Source organism: Harpia harpyja, chromosome 7, assembly GCF_026419915.1.
Source record: "Harpia harpyja isolate bHarHar1 chromosome 7, bHarHar1 primary haplotype, whole genome shotgun sequence".
NCBI lineage: Eukaryota > Metazoa > Chordata > Aves > Accipitriformes > Accipitridae > Harpia > Harpia harpyja.
In genome coordinates, this window is record NC_068946.1 from 39,034,802 (window position 1) to 39,055,235 (window position 20,434).

Here is a 20,434-nt window from a genome sequence, read left to right on the forward strand (position 1 = left end):
GGCAATGACATTTACTTTGCTTGTAGCATAGCTACGTTTGCCGAGGTGTTAATGCCAGCAAAGTGCTGAGGACTACTCTTGTGGTCAGAAGGCACCAAGCCCACCGATGCTTGAGCCTGTCTGCTCACAGCCCTCTTGTACAGAGAATTATCTCCTGGCAGTGCTACAGCCAATACCCAAGACCTTGCCACCAGCCAGGCCCTGCTTCTATGAAATCAAAGCTCCCTGGCACATATAACCAGCAACCAACACTGGCCAGGGCAGGGCCCAGCTGCTGGCAAGGCGTGAAGAGGCCAGATGGAGGGCAGCGATGGTCAGAGGACAGCGTGAGGCTCAAGAGCAGTCAGTGCCTGGCCATCAGAACCTCAGGCACCACTTACCCACTTCTGAGCTGCAAAATGGGATGTTCTGGTGAGCCTGGCAGGACTTTCTCCTCTAAGTTGGGCCCCAGCTCCCAGCAGCAGTGTCTATCAACCTCTTTCTTAATTTAGGAAAAGAACTATCCTGGCACCCCATATGTTTACCACAAACAAAATGTGCAGCGTCACCAGAGAGCGTACAAAGGCTGCCTTCCCTGTTGAACTTTGGGAACGTGTACAAGATGACCAAATACACCTCAGGAGGGAGGGCACAGACTGCTGAGGCCAGACCAGGATCTGCACTAGTCTCTTTGGGCGCTGGGGGACTCTACATGCTGCCTCTTACCCACAAGGACCACCGTGGCCTCTGCGTCTTCAGGGATCTTCTCCATCAGCTTCAGGTATTTACGGTGGCCCTCAGAGTTATGGAGATGAGGGTTTTTCTGCCAGGGAAGAATACAAACAAGTAAGGACGAAGTCCCCATGCCTTGGTCTCCCTACACAGCCTTGCCACCGACATATCTGCAGCTGGGCTTGCCTCAGCTGCACGCCCGACACCCTGCTTCGCAGGCAAGGCACCCTCACAGCAAAGGCCACCCTGCAAGCGCCACGGCTATTGCTGCCATTGCACACTCAAGGAGACGTTTGCATGCAGTGTGAGGCTAAAATTAGGTCCCGAAATCATAATGCAGCGACCTGATTTCCAGTGCTCCAGGTGATCCAGGGGAGCTCAGCCCTTGCAAGTACAAGGCCCCCCATGAAGGGGCCCAGAGGTTGGTGCCAAGGGCTGCCACCAGCCAACAGTTGTCCCCAGGGTGTGGAAAAAGAAGCAGTAACCCCCCATGTCACCCTCACCTCCTTGCAGTCAGTCTCATTGGCCTTGGGGTCGGCCATCTCAATGCGCTCTTCCCCCATGAGGGGCACACAAGTGTCAGTGGTGTGGTTGTGGTGGTGGTTCCCCACGATGGAGTTCATGCTGGAGCTGGAGTGGTTCCTCGGGAAGAAGCCCTCTTTCTCATCATTGGGGTGGCTGAAGGGGAGAGTGGTGGCCATGAGGGGACCCGCCTCCCTTGCCACCTGGGGCTCGCAGATAACCCCTGAGCCCTGGCAGCCCTCGGCCACGTGCCACCCACCTGTGCTTCAGCAGCAGGGCACGCAGCACGTTGGCTCGGTCTTCTGCTCTGATCTGGTCAGAGATGATCATGGTCTCCACCATGAGGTGAGCAATGCCAGGCAGAGTGGTCTGCTCCAGGTCAAGGAGGACGGCACCTGCCAGCAGGAGGGGAAGAGCCCTGCTCCTAGTGTGCAACGCTCCCTGTCACACACATACTCTGGGGACATAGCTGTCCCACCAGGAGCCAGGCTTTGGTTGGGGTACAGACACTCTCAGCTGAGAAATGCCCCAAATCCAGGTGTCCCATGTCCGCTGTGTAAACCCTTGTCCCAAGAGAACCCAGAAGCTCCAAGATGCACTGGTAGCTCTGGTGTCTCCCTCTCATTTTGGTCTCCCACTCTGACCAAACTTGCTTTTTCAAACCAAAGATGGGTCCAAGACCTGCTGGCCCAGGCACAGGTGGGTGTTGCAGTTGCCACGTGCCTGAGAGCAGCAACACAGAGCAAGGAACCAATACAGACACCCTTGGGCTAATGCAAACCCTGGCAAACAGGCTGCAGGATGGTCTGTCTCCACAGACCCTACGTGGAGCCTGGACACAGACGCTGTTGGCGTGTCTCCAGTGAGGGGCTAAACCACAACAGAAGCTGTCCAGCAAAACCTCTCCCAGAGCAAGACACAAGCCCTGGCCTGCAGTTCCTGACTCACCATGGGCAATCGTCTTCCTGAGCTCCAACAGGCTGCGGAAGGACAGTGAAGCCACGTGGGGTTTCCCCCACCTTGCTGTGTCCTCCTCTACATCCTCCTCAAACTTGATCCAGCGGGCCGTCTCCCTCCAGTGCATCTCCTGGTTCTTATCCACGACCAGCTCATTCAGCTCCACAAACACCTAGTGCAAATTAGACCGAGGACATGAGACTTCCCCTGATGCATACAGCTCTATCAGCAGTATGTGGAAAGCCTCAGGTTTGTTCTCAAGGTACCGCTTGGTCTAAAGTGCTGCCTGAGCAAGCCTGCCTTAGTTAACCAGAGGTTTAGTGAACAGAAGCAGCCAGGACAAATATCACTGGCAGCGTGGCAGGAGCTTCCATCAGCACATGAAGCACCAGAAAGCTCCAAGTCAGATGGCGTGGGCAGGGGAGAGAGAATGATGCAATGCTGCATCCCTTTCTACCAAGCTGTGACAATTTTGTCCTCTGCCTGCTTCTTGGTTTCCCCCAAAATTGCCCACACTTACCAGAGATGGTGACATTACTGTGCTGTCAACTTCCACAACAACACTCCCATTTCTATGACTTTAACGTCTTTCCTAAGGTCAAAGCTTTGTCATTTCAGAGAAATCTCTGCTTTTATTGAGAAAAGTATATTTTCAACCCTCATGATAATGGATAAGAGCTTGAAATTTCACCCCCAAGGTCATGTAAAGAATTAATTATATTGAAACCACATTTATCACTTTATAGAGTGCCTGTTTCTAGTCCTGATTTATGGCTTCTGAACAAGTGAGGGAGGACAGCACATAGATACCTCATGGGGCTTTCTATCCAACTTCTTCTTCTTCTTCTTTTTCTTGACAGATGGAGTTGATGCTAATTTTTTGCTTGTCCTGGTGATCTGACTCCGAGATGGTTTTTTCATCAGATGCCTCCTCACACCAGGGTTATCTTCAAAACGGTGGCCTGAAGACATGGGAAAGGAAAAAAGACCACCAGTCTGTCTAGTGGAAACACACTATCTGGCAGGGAAACACATCCAAGCCCACCCTTCTCTCATTAGCTTACGCTAGCAAAGCCCTGGCAGCTGGAGCACTTACCACCATCCTCCAGACCTCTGAAGGTCCTTCCTGCCTCACCTGCCTACTTTCAGCTCTTCCAGACATCTGCGAGGATGCGAATTCCTTCAAGGCGGTGGCTTCCTCCAAGGCTGTGCAGACGCTGGAGCACCATTGCAAAAGCTTTTATTCCAGGTACCCGAATAAGTGGTGCATGAACCCTTCCCATACTCCCTCAATGAAAAGCAACCTGAAGCCTTGTCTGTACCCGGATAGCACAGGCAGGCACCTGGCTGGGGCTCATTTCTCCCACTGGAGGAAGGCCTGGTGCTCAGCAAGCATAAAGGGCAGTGAAGGGTAAGAATATTTAGCTGCTGGTCTGGGAGACACATGGAAATATCAATGACAGTTTTATTTAATTGTGCGATGAGACTGTAGGGTAACAGTGCAGACCGGGGCTGGCATGGAGGCTCGGCAGTTAACTCCAGCTATCGCTGTTTCTAGATGATCCGCAGTGCCTCTGTAATGCCCTCTGAAAGGTCTGCGTTACAGAGTTTGGCTGGCTGAATCAAAGCCTCCTGAAGCCTCCAGAGGGGCTGTTGAAGCTGCAATAAAGACCCACCACCAAGCTACCAGTGCTGTTGGCTAGCCAGCGCCCACCAAAACATGGCCACAACCGTGCCAGCCCCTTTCGCAATGCTAGAGAAACAGCACCTGGACAACAGCCTGCCGTGGAGGGCAGCTTCCCTGGACGCTACCTAGAGACAGCAAGTGTATCCTCAGCACAGACAACCCGTGGGGATGGGGAAAGCCTCACAGCCCAGCTCCAGGATGGGCAGGCTCCCCCAGGTAGGTCACCGAGTCAGGGGTTTTGCTCAGCTTTGGTCCATCAAGGCTTGCTGACCCTGCTTGTAAGGCAAAGTCAAGGTCTTCTCCCTGGGGGACCGAGGGCAGCTCTCGGTTGGCTGGGATGAACGTTCAGTCTCCATGTACTTTTCTGCACTTAGCTTCAAGACCTGCAGCTCTCAGTGCATGAGGCATAGCAAAAAGCACTGGGTTTGAAGGCCAAGTGGCCTCTTTGATGTTGCAGGAAAATATCTGTGCATCTCTGGCATGGAAAGACACACCCAGCATCCAGCCAGGCATACCATGGCCTTGCTCCTTGGAAATCTGGGTCGCTAAATTAAATATAAAATGAATCAATACTGGGCCTCAGGGCATTTTTCCCCATTGGCTGCCCTGCTGATGCATGTTCCACTGATGGCTGGACTCCTCCCTGCTTCACTTACTGCACTGCAATGTTGATAGGAGCCAATAACTGCCCACCACTACAAACGTTTCTGAGAGCTGGGCACATGTGGGGCTTCCTTGGACTTTTGCATGGATTTCTCAGTTCCTGCGTGCATGGCAGCCACTTCATTGCACTCAGTGTGTGTTCGTGCATAAAACAAACAGTCCACCAGGCACAGGATCTTGGTATATGGCAGCTTTGCTCCAATCCCTGCAGCTTCTGATTCTCACTATGTCCCTGGAAGACCAGGGCCGGAGGATGCTCTGCCCAGCAAGACAGAGCGCTCACCCAGAGCACGGCAAGCCTCTCCCATGGCAATGACAACCTGCTACGCAGTGCTCTTCAGCAACAGCCCTAGAAAGCACACACAGGCGTTCAGTCTCAGCCACCAAATGGCTGGAGGACAGATAAAATGAAAGGAGCCAAGTTTCCTGCCAGCATCTTCAGTGACTCCCACGCTCACTGACAGGGACAGGAGCCGGAGTGCTGCAGGCTCAGAGCGAGCTGGTGAAGGCACACCTCCAGAGTCCTACAGAAGACTAAGGAGCAATCCACTTTGCTGCTCTCCCCTGGCAGTGCTTGTGGTCACTGAGATGCCAGATGGGGGAGACAACTCATAGGAGCAGGGTGGACACATGGGTTTAATTTAGGAAGAGGCCACTCGCTTTGGGAGTCCCATGCAGAGCCCAGCTGAGGTGCTCCAGGCTGCTCTACAGAGAGCCTTTCTGTGTCCCATCAGATTGGTGCTTCCCCAAATGAAAGTCAAGCTCAAATGAGCACCTAAGTCCGGGGTCCTTACTCAGGACAGGATCTTGGACTGAGACCAAAGGGTGATGAGCCCAAGGCATAGCTCTGCCCTCCTTGCTTGAAGCCAAACTCCCCAGGGTGAGATGAAGCAGCCAAGGACAGCTCTTGCTGTACCTTCTCTCCAGTGCTCCCCAGGAGCAGAGCATGAGACAGTGACAATGTATGAGGACAGAGAGTGATTCCTATGGTGGCTCCACTACAACAAACTGGGATGTCACCCTCCCACACAGCATCTCCTACAGCCTCCTCCAGAAGACCTTCTGTATTGGCTTCCACAGTCAGATTTCTTGGGATGACCAAGTTCCTCTTCCACCAGCTTAAATCTGAAGATGACAAATATGACTTTGCACTGGTTAAAGTCTTCCCCCAGAGTGCCTGTGCTAGTCAGTCCAACTCAGCGGGCAATTGCCTTCGTGTGTTAGCTCCTGCTTCCCTCCTTTTGTTACCCTCTATCCACAAGCACAAAGCCCAGAAAGAGGCATCAGAGTATTTCTATCAGTACTAGAGAGCAGCTTGCTAGGCTGGCATCACAGGGATGGTGCACACTTCCCATGTACCCCAGAGGTTAAGTTACAGCAAGAAAAAAGAGATTGAAACCCCATCTGTTGGAATATTTAAAATTAGACTAAATAAAATGCTAATCAACATACAGCAAGTCACAACCCCATGCTGGCTTCTGGAAAAAGCTACTGCCCTGCCCTGCCCTGCGCAGAACCCAAGTCTCTCCTGGCTGATGCTGAGTTCAATGTGATAGGGACAGCTGGACCCCAGCTCATCCCTGCTGCCATCCAGGTGTCCCTGCACAGCACTCCCCATGCTCTGAACACTAAAAGCAGTGCAAGGAGACCAGCTCGGGTCCAACAAGGACTCTACTCTGCTCAAAAGCTATTAAATTCCTCCTGGATCTGAGTGGGTCCTGAAGAGGTACTGCCATGGAGTAAATAGCTGGGCAAGTGGCACTGGCTGGACATGAGCTGGCTCTGCACAGAACTGACTCTGGCATCTCTGCCTCCACCGTATCTCTCTGCAGGATTAATCCACAGTGTGCATTCATTGTGCAGAAATAATTAAGAGTTGACTGTACAGCACATCCTATTTCAAGCACCTGCAGTATTAGCTGTAGCAATCAATGAATGAGTTAACTGCTAGCAAGTCAAACTTCCCCACTTTATAAGTGATGGATATCACACCTTGCAGAAGTGATCTGCCCCTTCTACCTTCCCAAGAATAGCCATCCTTTCACGGGTGAACTTGGGGCAATTTCTCACACTTTTAATGTATAGTTTGCTCAGCTCAAGACAGCTGATGGAGCCAGTTTGCTCCAGGATTCTATTTCAAACTTTGCTGTTATTATACTGTCTACCAATTTACAGTAACAAGTAGCAGACCCAGCTAGAAGCAAACCCCCTCTTGCTGGTCCCTACAGAAGCACATAGGCAGACATCTCTTCCCCGAATGCTTGTAAAGATGGGCCAGCTGAGAAAGAGAACATGATGCTGGGACTGGGAGGCAGAGGAATTTAAGTGTTTTGCCTGAGATTGCACAGAGGCTATGGCAGCGTCAGCTGAACCAAGGCATCCTGAGTCCCTGTTGCAAGCACTCTGCCTCCCCACTCCTGCATGCAAAGCCAGCAAGCGGGCTAGTTCTGGGACCACATCACCCTCCTGTGTGCACTCCTAAAATCCCTTGAAAAATTAACACACGATCTGGATGAGGGCAACCACCACAGAGCTACGGCTATGAACAGTGTCACTCCCAAGGTGACACGCAAAGCCACCTTTTAACTGTGAGTTACCACCATCTGCCCAGGAAGAACCACCTGCGCGAGGTGGGAGCGAGGCTCCGGTTTCTGCGCAGTTCCCGGGACGGCTCAGAGATCCAGCTCTCCGCAAGGGATGCACGGGTACAGAAACAGATGTGGAGAACAGAAAGGCGTTCTTCGCTCTCGGCATTCCTGTTCTCTCCTTCCCTGCTTTTCCCACTCTTGCTTCCTTCCTCTCTTCCCCCTTCCAGGCATCCCAGCCAGCCTGCCATTAACTACTATCACAGCCACACTCAAGCCTGCAGACACAGGGACTAGGTTATTTTCTCCTCTGGGCATTAGGCTACGGTGCAGAGCCAAGAACCTGATACCCACCTCTGCTGTCGGATCCGCAGCTCGGCTCAAATTCCAGCAAACAGAGCAGCAGCACACTGTCACCTTGTGCCACAGATGGAAGGGGAAATGTCTCTGTCCTTATACACACCTCGGAGCAGCTGCTTTTTCTCTGGCCACGGCATGGGCCACATCCTGATAAGCACAAACAGCAAGATGCAGCTGCCTCCGGAGCTGCTCGAGCGGGACGCACACAGGGAAGCACCTCAGCACTACAACACAGATCTGTACAAAGACCTCAGACGGACACACAGACACCAGGAAGCTCCTCCAGTGTCCCCAGGCACACGGTGGGGCACACCGTACCTCCTCTAAACCAGGAGACCAACCTGACACAGAGAGGGTGGCAGACAGCAAACACAGGGTGGGGGGATACGCACTTTAGCTGGGGGCTCTGATCTACAGCTGCAACTGTGGGGTCACTGCTCCGGTACTTACAGGTGGGCTCCCCGCCTGGGTAGCCCAGATGGTTTCTGATGGCCTCCCATAAATCATAGTCTTCAAAATTGAAGGCAAATTCATCAAAGTCTTCATAGCTGAGCGAGTTGCGAATACAGGTGCTTATCGCTACCTCCGGGCTGCTGCCCCCTTCCGATTCCTTCGCTGCCTCTGCTCTCTCTCGAAGGGTTGTCATTTTGTCCTTGTGAAGGTCAGGGGTCAGGTGCCATGAGCCACTCGCCTTCAGAGGAGGGGCTGGGGTAGCCAGACTGATGTGTGGAAAGCAAGCTACCCCCCTGGGGGGGCTTCACCGAAGCCCTGGGGCCAGCCCCGTTGACTCGCTCCCCTCCTCACGGGGCATGAAGGTGCCGGCTGCAGCAGCCCCTGGGACTGATGAGGTCCTGGGAAGGCTGGCTCCACCCAGGGTTGTTTTCGTGGGGGGCTGCCCCACCAGCTCCTCAGAAGCAGGGTCCTCGCTCTGCCGTGGGGTCTCGTGCCAGATGCCCGGGGACGCAGCACCCGTGGCCCAGGGACAGCCAGGCTGTGCGTGCAGCACCGCTTCTCTCCCTCGCTCCCCTCTGGTGTCTCCCTCCCTCTCCAGCCTGCAGAGCAACCTATTGAATTCTCCATGTCCTCGGGCCCAGAGCGTGCATTTCCATGACGTCTCTTCTGTCTGCCCTCACGCCACGCACAGGGGCAGTCCCCCTCCGAGGCGCTCTGGAGGGGGCAGCTGCCTCTCCACCAGGAGAGCAGAGAAGAGGGGAGGCTCCTCACCTCAGGTTTTCTGCAATGCCAGAGCTGGCGTGCCGCACAGAAGGCTGATCGCTGGGAAAGTGTGTCAGGAAAGGAGAGAGCTGGGTCTCAGAGAAATGCAGGAAGCCCTGAACCAGACAAGGCAGTGGGGCGGGTGGAAGAGCAAGCGTACGTGGAGTGGGTGTGAGTAGAGGTGCTGGAAACATGGGGGCCGGCGCTGTGGACATTGCAAAGCTGACAGAGAGGAGCCAGGGCTGGAATAGCAGGGGCTGGGGGACAGGGAGGTGAGGACCAGGTCCTGCGGCAGGCTGAAGACCATGCCTGGAGCTGCTAGGGAAGAGGGCAAAGCAGGGAGAAGCAAGGGACACGCGCACTAGTAACGTAGGTAGTGTCGCAAAGCCTCACTTTTCATGCCATCCAAGTCAGCAGACGCCAGCATCTGGGCCTCAGCCTCGTCCGTGGGGACGCGCTGGTACGCCGCGCTCTCCAGCGTGGTCATGCTGCCGATGCACATCCTCTCCTTCAAGTCATAGGTAACCCGCTGTCCGCTCGCCACCTGGCCCCAGGGCTTGCGCTTCTCCCACCCGCGAGACAGACGTTCCCGAGGCGCAGGGAGGCTGTAGGAACCAAAGAGGCTGATGGTAGCAAATGGAGTGAATGAGGACGGGCACTGGCCCCTCAGGGGCTGAGGTCCCTCGGCCCAGCCCTGACCAATAAGTCCCTGAGAAGGAGCAGAGCCAGGAGTCACCTATCCCCAAACCTAAAGGTTGCCCCTTCTGCTCCTCCTCTCCCCCACCACAGAGTGGGATCAGCCTGCGGTCAGTGTTGGGGACCCACCTCTGAGTCAATGGCCTCACGGTCCCCTGACTCGGCCAAGCCTCCTGGGGCTTCCCAGCCTGTAGGTCAGCACGACAGCGCAAGTTAGCTGGGAGGAAGAGTACTCCAGGTGTGCAGCCCAGTGCCCCCAAACCCACACCCTGGGGATCCCACAGACCCAAGGAGGTCGCAGGAGTCCCAGGGAGCAACTGTCCCACTGGAGAGCAGCCGTGTTGCTCACAGCCGCTCTCCCTCTGGGCCCCATGTCCCCTCTGGCTCAGCAGGCAAGTTCAGGTTGGGCACAGCCACTGCCCCTGGGGACAAGGTCTGTGCGGCGACCCCGAGCCAGGGAGAGCGGCAGGCAGCTCGGCACCGCTCGCCTACCTGCGGAGGGAGGCAGGGCCCTTGTCCTGCAGCAGGTCGGCGAAGCGTGGCACGGGGGACAGGATGCCACACTCCTCCTCCACATGGAACTGCGCGGGGGCCAGAGCACTGCTGGACTCCTCCTCATCACTGCCGATGGTGAACTGCAGAGATGACAGTCCTGACAGCAAGAGCCGGGGCAGGCAGCCTTTGCCCCAATCCCTGGCACGCGGATCCTCCCCATGTCCGCATCTCCTAGAATGGGCCACACCGACTTCCCCCACATGCCCCATATCCTGGGACTGGCCATATTGAGCCCCCCCATATCCTCTACACCCTAAGAACAGACACATTGATCTTCTCCTGTGGGTCTTACACCCCCAAAATGGTCATGCACACCCTCCCCAGCATCGACCCCAAGCAATGGTTTATCTATCACTGTCCTCTAGCGCCCATCTCTGCTAGGCAGGGACAAAACCACTCTTCCTACAACCTCTTCCCCCTGAGCAGCGCACTCCCTTGACCATGCACCCTGGCACCCTCCCGGCATTGACCCTCCCTCCACCTCCCCCCAGCCTCCGAGCCCCATCCAGGTAGGGATGCCCTAGCCTTGCCTTTGGTTTGCTTGGGGGCTCCAGCTTAGGGGACGTGTCCTTCCCACGAGCTTCACCCTCAGACTCTGCAGAGATCTCTTTCTCCTGGGCCTCCTCTGCCTCAGATTCTCCTTCTTCCTCTTCTTCTTCTTCCTCTTCTTCCTCCTCTTCTCCCCCCTCCTCGTCCTCTTCCTGGATGGTGGGGGTGACCTCCGAGGGGGGGTACCGAGGTTTTCTTCTTTTTCCTCCTCCTTTTTTTCCTCCTGCTGGCACGGGGTGGCCTCTTTTGGAACTTGAGGGCAGAAGGGAGGTGAGTGGAAAGGGGATGATGGATGTGGTGCGAGGTTTGGCGGTGGACTGAGAGAGAAAAAGAGAGTCAGGGGCAGGAAGAGGCTGGGAGGAACCTGCCAGGCGCCCCTCCAGGAAACAGCATGGTCTGGAGATCAAGGGCCAGGAAGGGCAAGGAGAGCCACCAGCCCGCAGGGACATAGCAAAGCTCTTTCAGTGATGCGGCAGGCTGTGTCCAGCCTGGGGTGGCTGGGGAGGCAGCCCTCATGCAGTGCCAAACCACCCCAACGCAGCTCCACTGCCCTGTGGAAGGCAGGACTCCTCTCCCAGTGTCGCCAAAAGCCATTTGCACGGCTATGCAGAGCTGTGGTGACCTGCCAGAGGCACCATCCCCTTCCTATACATGGGGAAACATTCCTCACATTCTCAAACAAGCATGATTTGGGCCCTTTACAAACGTTCTAGAGACACGGCTTAATGGTGGACTTAGTGTTAGGTTTACAGTTGGACTTGATGATCTTAAAGGTCTTTTCCAACGTAAATGATTCTATGATTTTCTTTCCTGCATACTTTGAGTTAAATAGATGCACCTTATTTATCCCCCAGGCTTTGACAGAAAGTCCTTCCTGCATACCCACAGAAACCACAGACCAAGCCTTTTAGTGCAGATGCAATCTAAGTCCACATCCCAGGTACTGTGAGGGCTTGTGTCTACCAGCCTCTGAAATGCAGGTTCAATTAGGAGGCTGTCTTTTAAAAACCAGGGTAAAAAACAGGGCAGAAGGACTTTTCTTTAAACTAATCTACAAAGAGAAATTCATACAGGCTTGACCTGGGTGCCGTGGGAATTACAGAGTGAGAAGAAATTAATGGCATTTCTGAGCCTTCACTCAAAAACAATGATAATGCACTAGGCAGGGAATGGGGTAAGTTCAGCATCTCCCTGCGAGAGAGAGGAAAGCCATTTCTGCCAGGTCTATCTGCAGGCACAAAGCCTTTCATAGACAGTCTGCAGGATGCACAGATCCTGGGGCTGCACCCGGAGCAGCTGAAATCACGGGGGCACCAGCCACTTCGCAAGGGGGCTTTGCTCAGCAGCCCTTCCTGAGGAATTGTTTCCAGTCTGTTTTGACTTGGTTCCTTCCCAGCTTTCCTGTGACATGGCAGCAAAATCTGTTTATAGTGAAAACTACCTTCAAAGGACATTTTCAATGGAAGCTGTAACCTTCTCCCTGGGAGAGCCAGGCAGGTTCATTGTTCTGCTGTCATGTTTCCTTTCCTTTGGTTTCTCAAGTCTTTTCTCCCTTGTTTCCCCCCTTGGGAACAGCAGGGATATTTCACACACCCCCCGGTTCAGCAGGAGAGGCTTGTGGCAAGATTAGAGCAGATTGGAAATGGTCAGATATCTGCAAATCGGGAAGAGTTTGGGCTCTTTATAAACACCTTTTCCTCCAAAGTGTTCTTTTCTTTGACTTGACTAGATGTACCCTATTCCACTCACAGGTTTTGGCAGAAAGACCCTCCTGTCCCACTGCTGCACTCCTGTAGGACTGCTCTGCATGCCACAGATAGGTCAGGCATGAATTTCTAATGTAAGAAGAAGCAAGGAAGGCCCCAACCTTGGGGCCAACATTGCTCCTTCTACAGCACAAAGCTGCTGGTGAGGACACAGCCCATCTTTCCCTCCTGGCTCGTTCACATCAACCCAAGACAGAAACATTTACATTTTGGATCAGAAGGAAACCGAAGCCTTGGGCTGCAGGAAAGGGCAGTGATGGTAAGTGACTGATCTGGCACAGAAGAGGGGAGCACTGCTCTTCACCCCTGCACTCAGCCCTCCTCGTGTCAACTGATCACATCTCCACAGAGGTGGCCTGGAGGTGGGAAAAACATACCTCTCCCAAACACAAAAGTCTTCATGCCTCCCTCTTCTTCCTCCCTGTCCTCCTGCAAATCCTGTGTGTCCAGCCCCTGCCCTCTTTCCCTGCTCCCTTCCTTGCACTGCCTGCCTGTATGGAAAGTTATTGCCAAACCAGTGTCCTAGATGTTTGATTACACTTCTCAGTGAACCTGATGCAAGAGATATGAAAAAGTAATTTGCATAGGGAGCCCAGAAGGAAGAGCCTACATATTAGGAATTTCTGGCTTTGAATAGGGCAAGAAACTTTTCTAAACCCAGAGAGCATTCACCTCCATGGGCTGGTACGTTATCTTTCAAAGTCTAATGACCTAACCAGATCTTCCAGCTTTATGAATACAAACTGCATAGAACTTCCGATAACCAGGGTTGATGTAGTCCTAGATAACAAGGGTACATCAGGAGGTCAGAGGAAAACAAGCTTGATTCTGACAAAGAAAGAAGGACTCTCCTATCAAGAAGAAAAAACCCCCGAACAGTACAAATCTCTAGTCAAATTTTCAAAGAAGCTTCTGCCATGCATGCTCAAGCAGATTATCCATGTCCTCCAAGCCAACCCGCACACCTGTGCACACAGGCAGAGCTTCTGAGCAGGTAAGTCCTACGGGCACAGGACAGGTATTCAATCCACAGCAAAGCTATTAGCACCTTGCAGCCATGTGCGCGAGTGACTGTGTGCTCAGGTGGAAAGTGTTATTTGCATGGAGCCTCTGTAGAGAAATGACACAAGCAGAAAGTAGCAGCTGGGGTGCACTACAATAATAGACTTTTACCAGCAAACTTTTACAACAGCCATTGGAAATGAGTGGCCAAGCAGAAAACAGCCTGGTGATGTACTTGGAACATAATGTTCCTGAGGTTGTATCCCATCAAAGCAAAACTGGAAAATAAGCAGTATCTGACTGTGGAGAGCCACGGAGTGGGAAACTCTCCCAGCCATTGCTACTTGTCTGCCACACAAGCAGGCTGCTGGGTGGGGGCCTCTTCTTCCTGCCCTTCGCTGTTGTTACTACAAGCTAACGTGACCCACCTAGTCCAGGCAATAGCTTATGGCCACTCTTGTGGGCACACTCTTATTTTACAGCCAAAGTGAGTTTGGGCAGACTGGTTGCCTTCATCATGGAAGGGCAATTAGAGGAATAAATATGCTAATCAGAGGAGTTCAGGTGATATAGCTACAGCATTTTAAATTCACACCCCATTTTTATTTTGCAGTCCTTTCTTTGAGCAGATAGGCCTGATAGTTTCGTGGTTGCTATTTAGAAATACACAGGCATGTCTGACTGGAGCCATCTGCTTTCAAACTGGGGAGGACAGCCTGGCTTCTGTCCATATTTGGATGTTTCTTTGCAGCCATATGGAAGAAAAATAGTTTCAAACTGGAAATTTCAACATGGGGGAAGTGGCTGCAGAGGTCCCCGACGCTGGGTGAGGAGGTGAGTGAACACCCTGGGCTGAGCTATGCTGCCGCATGGGCTGGGCAGTAGCTATGCCTCCGGGGACAGGGAAAACAGGTAACAGACTGGGAAGAGGCCATGGGCATTGCTGCTAAACTGGGTGTACGTAGCACTTTGGGAATGCTCTGAAGGGAGGAAGTGAATAGTAGGCTAACACGATCTGCAGGGTCCTGGCACAAGGCTGCAGAGCACGTGGGGCTGAGCGAGGGTTGGCGGCGAGGGTGGAAGTGGGTACAACGGTTCAAACCTACATACATTCAAAATCTCTCTCACTGTAGCTGCGTCTTTGCTTCTCCAGATTGCTTGATGCTGACTTGCTTATCAGGTCCCCAAATCTCTCGATTGACAAAGTCTTATCCAAGTCCTCATCGTCCTCGGCACCAGGAGAGGCTTTCTCTGCGCGATCTCTGCCCTGCACAGAAATCGCCAGACAAGAATCAAACACTGCAGACCTCTACAGCCCTCTGGATCTTCCTGCCCTGCAAACGGTGCTGGGCTTGCTGAGGAGCAGCAGGCTCCACACAACAGGGCTGGGCATAGTTTCTCACTTAGAGGCACAAAACCAATAGCCAGAACAGATCAGCAAGCCTCCAAGCCACACTCTGCAGAGATACCTTAGCAGTCCTCCACATCTCCCGTGAGTGGCAGGTATCAAGGGACTATGTCAGTGCCTGTCTTTCCTACTAGAGGAGATACATAGCTTTTGTTTAGCTGGAATTTCTCTCTCCTCACATCTAACTGCTGCCCTCTGGCCCTTCCTTTGCCCAGTCTGCCATCCCTCCCTTTCTTAGACCTCCTCTGTATTTTCCCCTGGGAAACAGCATCCCTGCTCTGGTGAGGTGCCCTTGGGTCAGTGACCACCCTGTGCCTTCCCACCTCCCCTCCGCACCCCTAGGGGCCTCCTGTTCCCCTTGGCATGCTTTCTTCAGGCTTTTCTGCCCATTTTCCTCCCGTCTCAGGCTATGGGCGCTTCTCTGCCTTTTGCTGGTGGAGACGCTCCGAGAAGAGCATCACCAGGTGACTCCTGTCCTTTCTGCCTTCCAAGCAGCTGCAGCTGGTAAAATTTTCCGTCAATATAGCCGAAATGCCAGTGCGGAGCTGTTGTGGACTCCCGTGTTTCCATGGAAACAGGAGGAGGCCCAACTGTGACAAATCTGTCTGTGCTGGGCGGAAAGAGGGAGCAAGGTGCCTTTAGCCGAGTTGTGCCTCTCCTCGCATCCCCCAGCTGTTCCCAGCCATGCCCTGGGAACGGCTTTATCTGTGGGTGAGACCGCTTCTCCTCTCACCTTAGCATGGGTGTCCCAAGCCCAGTCTAAATGGGGAGAGTCTAATTGCAAGCTGCCCAGCTCCTCCTGCGCTTGCCTACCCCACCCAAAGGCACATGAAGGCACAGGGACCCCACAGAGCAACCTCGGCCTTTTCTGGACCACAGTTTGCTGTCTGCACAGAGAGTGGATGTGGGCTCATGGGCAGCCTTGGGGCACCCTTCGCACAGACCTGTCCCTAGTGAACGGAGGCTGTGTCTCCTATTGCAGCAGGCTGCCAGGACGCGGGTCCCGCACTCAGCCCGGCAGGAGCACGGTCCCCGGGGAAGAGATGGCCCCGCTGCTGCTGGATTCCCACCTCACCTGCTGCAGGTCGATGAAGACATCTCCTATGGGAGGGGACTCTCCAGCTGCCATTTTGGTTCAGGACCTAAGGGCCTGGGCAAAATATCAACCCTTCTCTTTCACCGGCAGGCACCCAGCAAACCTGGAGAGTGGCATAACCTGTGGAGAGAGGGCAGGACAAGGGAATGTCGTGGGAGACTGCTGGCCACTGCCCTCAACCCCCCTGGCTCCTAACCCAGAGAGGTCACCTCACCAGCCCTCGGGGAATGTCCCCAGCATCACTAGGACAGGCCTGTCCCCTGGCACACTGCAGCGAGGGGGAGAGGATGGCCCAGCCTGCGCTGCTTTGTGCACCGGCTCCCACCATTCAAGGGCAGGTGGGACCCTGTCCTCCTCCGAACGACCTGCTGCGTGGAGGGTGCAGGGACCGACCGAGACAGCAGCTACGCATAGCTCCTGCACGGGCTGTGCGAGAGAAGGAAAGGCTTCCTGCTCAGCCACCTCTCCACCAGCACATCTGTGCAAAGCCAGGGCGCGACTGACCGCCGGGGAAGGATAAAGTTGGAGAGATCGGGTGCTGGGAAGGCATGCCAGGAGCAGGCAGCAGAGTGGTCCTCTGCCACCTAGCTTTAATTGGGCAGATCCCAAAATGGCCAGAAGGAACCTCAGAGAGATCTGTGCAGCTCAGAGAGATGGCACAAGGACAAACAGTTCAGCATTCAAACACCAAACACAAAACAACACGTTACAGGGAAAGAGGCCAACCTTCACACTGCAGAACTGTGCCCTGTCTGCACCGGCATGGCTGAGGGATGCAGAAGACCCTGCGGGCAGCCCGAGGGAGCACTCTGCTCAATATGCGACTGCAAGTGAAGAAGGCAATGAGGTGCCACGGTTGACAAGGAGTGGGATGGAGACTAACACAGAAACAGCTGTAGTCATATCATCTACAGCAACAGCGCAGGCTGATCTCAGCATGGGCTGCACCCCAGGAAGAACTGGAGATGGCACAGAGACTGGCACCGGGAAGATACCGACCTCCAAAAACTCATCTGAACTCATACAGAGAAGGAGAGAAGGTGTAAGCACATGCACATGCACAGTGCTTTGGACACAGGGATAAACAAAGTGTTCTCATCTCACAGCACAAGAAAAGGGACATTTGTTAAAACTACAAGGGTAGAATACAAATTAATTCAAAACTGGCAAAATAAAACATTTTTTTCAGTGATATCATGGAGGAGGAAAAAACTGCAAAGTCAGAGGATAGCTTGGCCATCTCTCCAGGTAACAAGTTGTCATATTTGTGACAAAGAAAATTACAAGAAGTTAAGCCCATCTTTCAGAACAAGTTATTCTCCAGCTATGAAAGCTTTGGAAGGAGTATTATAGGTTCTACCCTGGTGATCTGCTGAGGGGTTTCTTACTATCTCATCTGAAGCACTTAGTATGGGCCACTGCTCAAGACAGGCCACTAAAACAGATGGTCTAAAGGTGACACCAGTAAGGCCACTTCATCATCCCTTCTTCTATCTTTGAAGATCTCCAAAAAGTGCTGCTCCAGTCTCTCCTTACCCTGCCTACCTGAAGGGCTTATTCAAACCAAAAAATTAGCTTATTCAAACCAAAAATCCCAAGGCCATCCATAAGGCAAGTTTTTGAGGAGCTAATCTGACCACTGATGGATGAAGCACGCTCCCTTGGTCCACCCTTCTAATTATCAGGAACAAGGCAAAACTTAATGGAGGAAACTCCTCAAACACACCTCATTGGACTCTTCAGTAATTGAATCCCTCGATGAAATCTGAACAGCTCAAGAGAAATATGCTGCCAAGACAGACATCTAATAAGCAAATGCAAAGTCCAGGCCATAACGAACAGGATAGAAAAGAATGAAAATACCCACTCCACTCTGAAGATTACAGCTTAAGATCTACAACTTGACACCCTGTTTTCCAAGAAAGATAAAGCAAAACAGTTCTAAGAGAAAAAGCAGAAAAAAGGAGAAAGGTCTGGAAATCATCTGTAAGCAGAGACTGAGCTGCTTTTTAGTAGGAGACATGATAGAGAACAGGGTAATACACGGCTTTTATTTCCTTTCGCGTTTAACTCGAGAAGAGTTATATCATGGATATCATTCCATGAAAGCAAACTGCAGTACATTTGAAACTGAAGGCAGGGAATGCTTTATTCCAGCGGGAAAAGTGAGCAGGGGAACCTGGCTCTGCAGTCCTGCAGGGCCACAGCATCACAACTGTTAAGGATTGGGTATTTGTAAGGAACATAACATCCACAGATACACACTGCCAGCAAAAATGTGTTGCAAGCACTACTACTTCAGTGAATATAATGACAACGGGTCTTTGGACAGCAGCTCCTGTAGTGGCAGAATCACTGAAAACTAGCAAAATGGTAAAGGTAATTTAACAAAAAAAAAAAGCCAATGCTCAGCTCCACCTCTGTGCCACTAATGTGCCTTGTGGGGCCTCCGGAGGAAACTGCAAACTATCAGCAACGTTGTGAAACAATGTGCTTTGTTGCAGGTCAAGCTCAGGTTTGTCTGGAGCTGGGCAGAGGCTCGCAGGGGCATTCGTGCTCCGGGCAGGAGGAAACCCAGGGCCGGGAGAACTGCTGGATGAAATGAACTCTGCTGGCTCCAGCTTTGCAAGATGTTACACTGAGTCTAAAACTACAGCCTGACTGCCTAAATGAAGTTAAAAGGGAGGGAAAATCCAGCACTTAGTCTTTCTTTACCCACTGAAGCAGCGTATTCTGAAATATGCTGAAAATATGTCACTCTAATGACACTGCTGAACAGCTAAAAGCAAGACAGTTGTACTAGCAGTAAAGCAAGAAAGCCCTTGGGACGTGCTTTGAAATTTCAGAGGGATTGCAAGGTGCCCACAGGGTTTCCGTCAATCCCCTGCTCATCACCCTGTGAAAGCAGGATGCGATGCTCTGCGAGCTGGTGGGGCTTGGGGGCAGAGCTGCCGCAGGGGTCTGCCGCTTTGGGGCCAAGAGAGGAGCGAGGATGGGAGGCACGTTCTCCGAACCTAACCCTACCAGCTCTCCTGCCTTCTCGAGAAGGGAGAGCTAGTGGCCTGGGAGCACTGGTGCGCCTTTTCGGTGCATTAATTGATGGCTGGCCACTAGAGGCGACTTACCCCTTAGTCTGTGCAACCTCTGGGAGAAAGGCTGGATGGACACCTACTTGGATCTGGCCTGGCTTTTCTAGTACCCACAACAGACGGAGTTCAGAGAAAAGCAACAAAAAATTGCCACTAGGCCAGAGGGATTGATTTATAAGGAAAGGTTAGGAGCTAAATTTGTCTAGCGCAATATGGGATGACTAAGATGGGGAGGGGACAAGCCAGCAGTCTGGAAAGATCTCAAGGGTGTAAAACACGATTAAAGATTTTTTTTTCAGGTGGCTCTGCACAAAGGGCCTTAGAAATGGGTTAAAATTTAAAAGAGAAACTTAAAATGAGTATCAGGGAGAATTCTGCTAATGAGCATCAGACTGAAGTACCCAGGCTGCTGGCATCAGTGCCTGGGCTGCTGTAAGAAGACCACAAGACAAAAGGGGAAAGAAAAAAAAAAAAAGCCCAGTATAGAAAACTGAATGAATTATACCTTCATCCTACTGTACCTCCTGGTTGTCGGGAGTACGTGATTCAGCATTCCCACTAGAAGTAATTTTCAGTAATAGAAGCATCATGCCAGCAGGCCAGATTCAAAGGGAGGCCAGAAAAATCCACAGCCTGCCGACCTGTGCGCACTCACACCTCCCTGCTCCCTCCGCAAGCGCATGAGTAAACAGAACTGGCTCACCCAAATCACCGTACCTTGTACCAACCGCCCAGGCTAAATGAATGCTGAAGGAAAGCGACCAGGTGTGCTCCTGCGATGCTGGCAGCTATGGCATCTCCCACATGTTGCTAACAGGGCTTCCCCCAACCCCCAAAGGCTGCTTCACAGTGCCAGTGCAGGAGCTTTCCTGCTTTGCTGAGAAAAACGCATCTGGCTTGTCTTCGAGGGGCAGAGGCGAGCAGTTCACACTGCCCCTTTGCCATAAAGATGAGCCGGGAGGGCTACAGCAGGCTGCCCCAGCTCTGTGGGCAAGGGGCTGCATGGAGACAGCCATCAGGCCCCGCATCCATCTCCTCAGCTCTTCCCTAATCCCCCGGCCATCGGGCTGAGAATAATTTAGCCGTGGAGTGTCTAGACAAGGAGTGGATGTTAAGATAGGGATAAAGCCAGAGGGGCAAAGCTGGTTTGGGGATAGAGGAGGAGAAGAGACTCTGGCTGATAGACACAGACGGGAAGAGCTCGAAAAGGAGAAGGATTAGAGGCCTGGGAAGATTTTCCCGGGAAGACATACTGATGAGCCTGTCCATGTAGGACAGGAGCAGGAGGAGTGCTGCTGCGTACACCAAAGCACTCGAATGCTGCTGCGACAGTCACAGCCTCCGAGCCGAATGAAACGGGAGTGGGCTGCGCGGCCCCTACTTCTGCCCTGCCACGGTGGAGGAAGGGGGACACACGCCAGAATGAAAAGGCAACACACAAGACAGTAAACACACAAAGTTTTCAGGCATGAAGGGCTTAACCTGTGGATCTCTCTGCCACATGGCTATGCTGAAACTAAGAAGACAGAAGGATTTGGTAAGGCTTAAATATGTCAATGAATCCTACACCCTG

At 52.8% G+C, this 20,434-nt stretch overlaps 1 protein-coding gene across 1 annotated transcript in view; it reads right to left on the bottom strand.

Moving 5' to 3' along the window:
* The window catches only part of SLC4A3 (solute carrier family 4 member 3), a 34,958-nt gene that overhangs the window by 13,725 nt on the left and 799 nt on the right, over nucleotides 1-20,434 (bottom strand). The window contains 11 exon segments of the mRNA XM_052792820.1: nucleotides 706-802; nucleotides 1,215-1,389; nucleotides 1,493-1,628; nucleotides 2,182-2,362; nucleotides 3,001-3,152; nucleotides 9,094-9,305; nucleotides 9,889-10,031; nucleotides 10,482-10,682; nucleotides 10,684-10,817; nucleotides 14,379-14,535; nucleotides 15,752-15,892. Coding sequence (XP_052648780.1) covers nucleotides 706-802; nucleotides 1,215-1,389; nucleotides 1,493-1,628; nucleotides 2,182-2,362; nucleotides 3,001-3,152; nucleotides 9,094-9,305; nucleotides 9,889-10,031; nucleotides 10,482-10,682; nucleotides 10,684-10,817; nucleotides 14,379-14,535; nucleotides 15,752-15,805 — 1,642 coding nt within the window. The 5' untranslated portion in view covers nucleotides 15,806-15,892.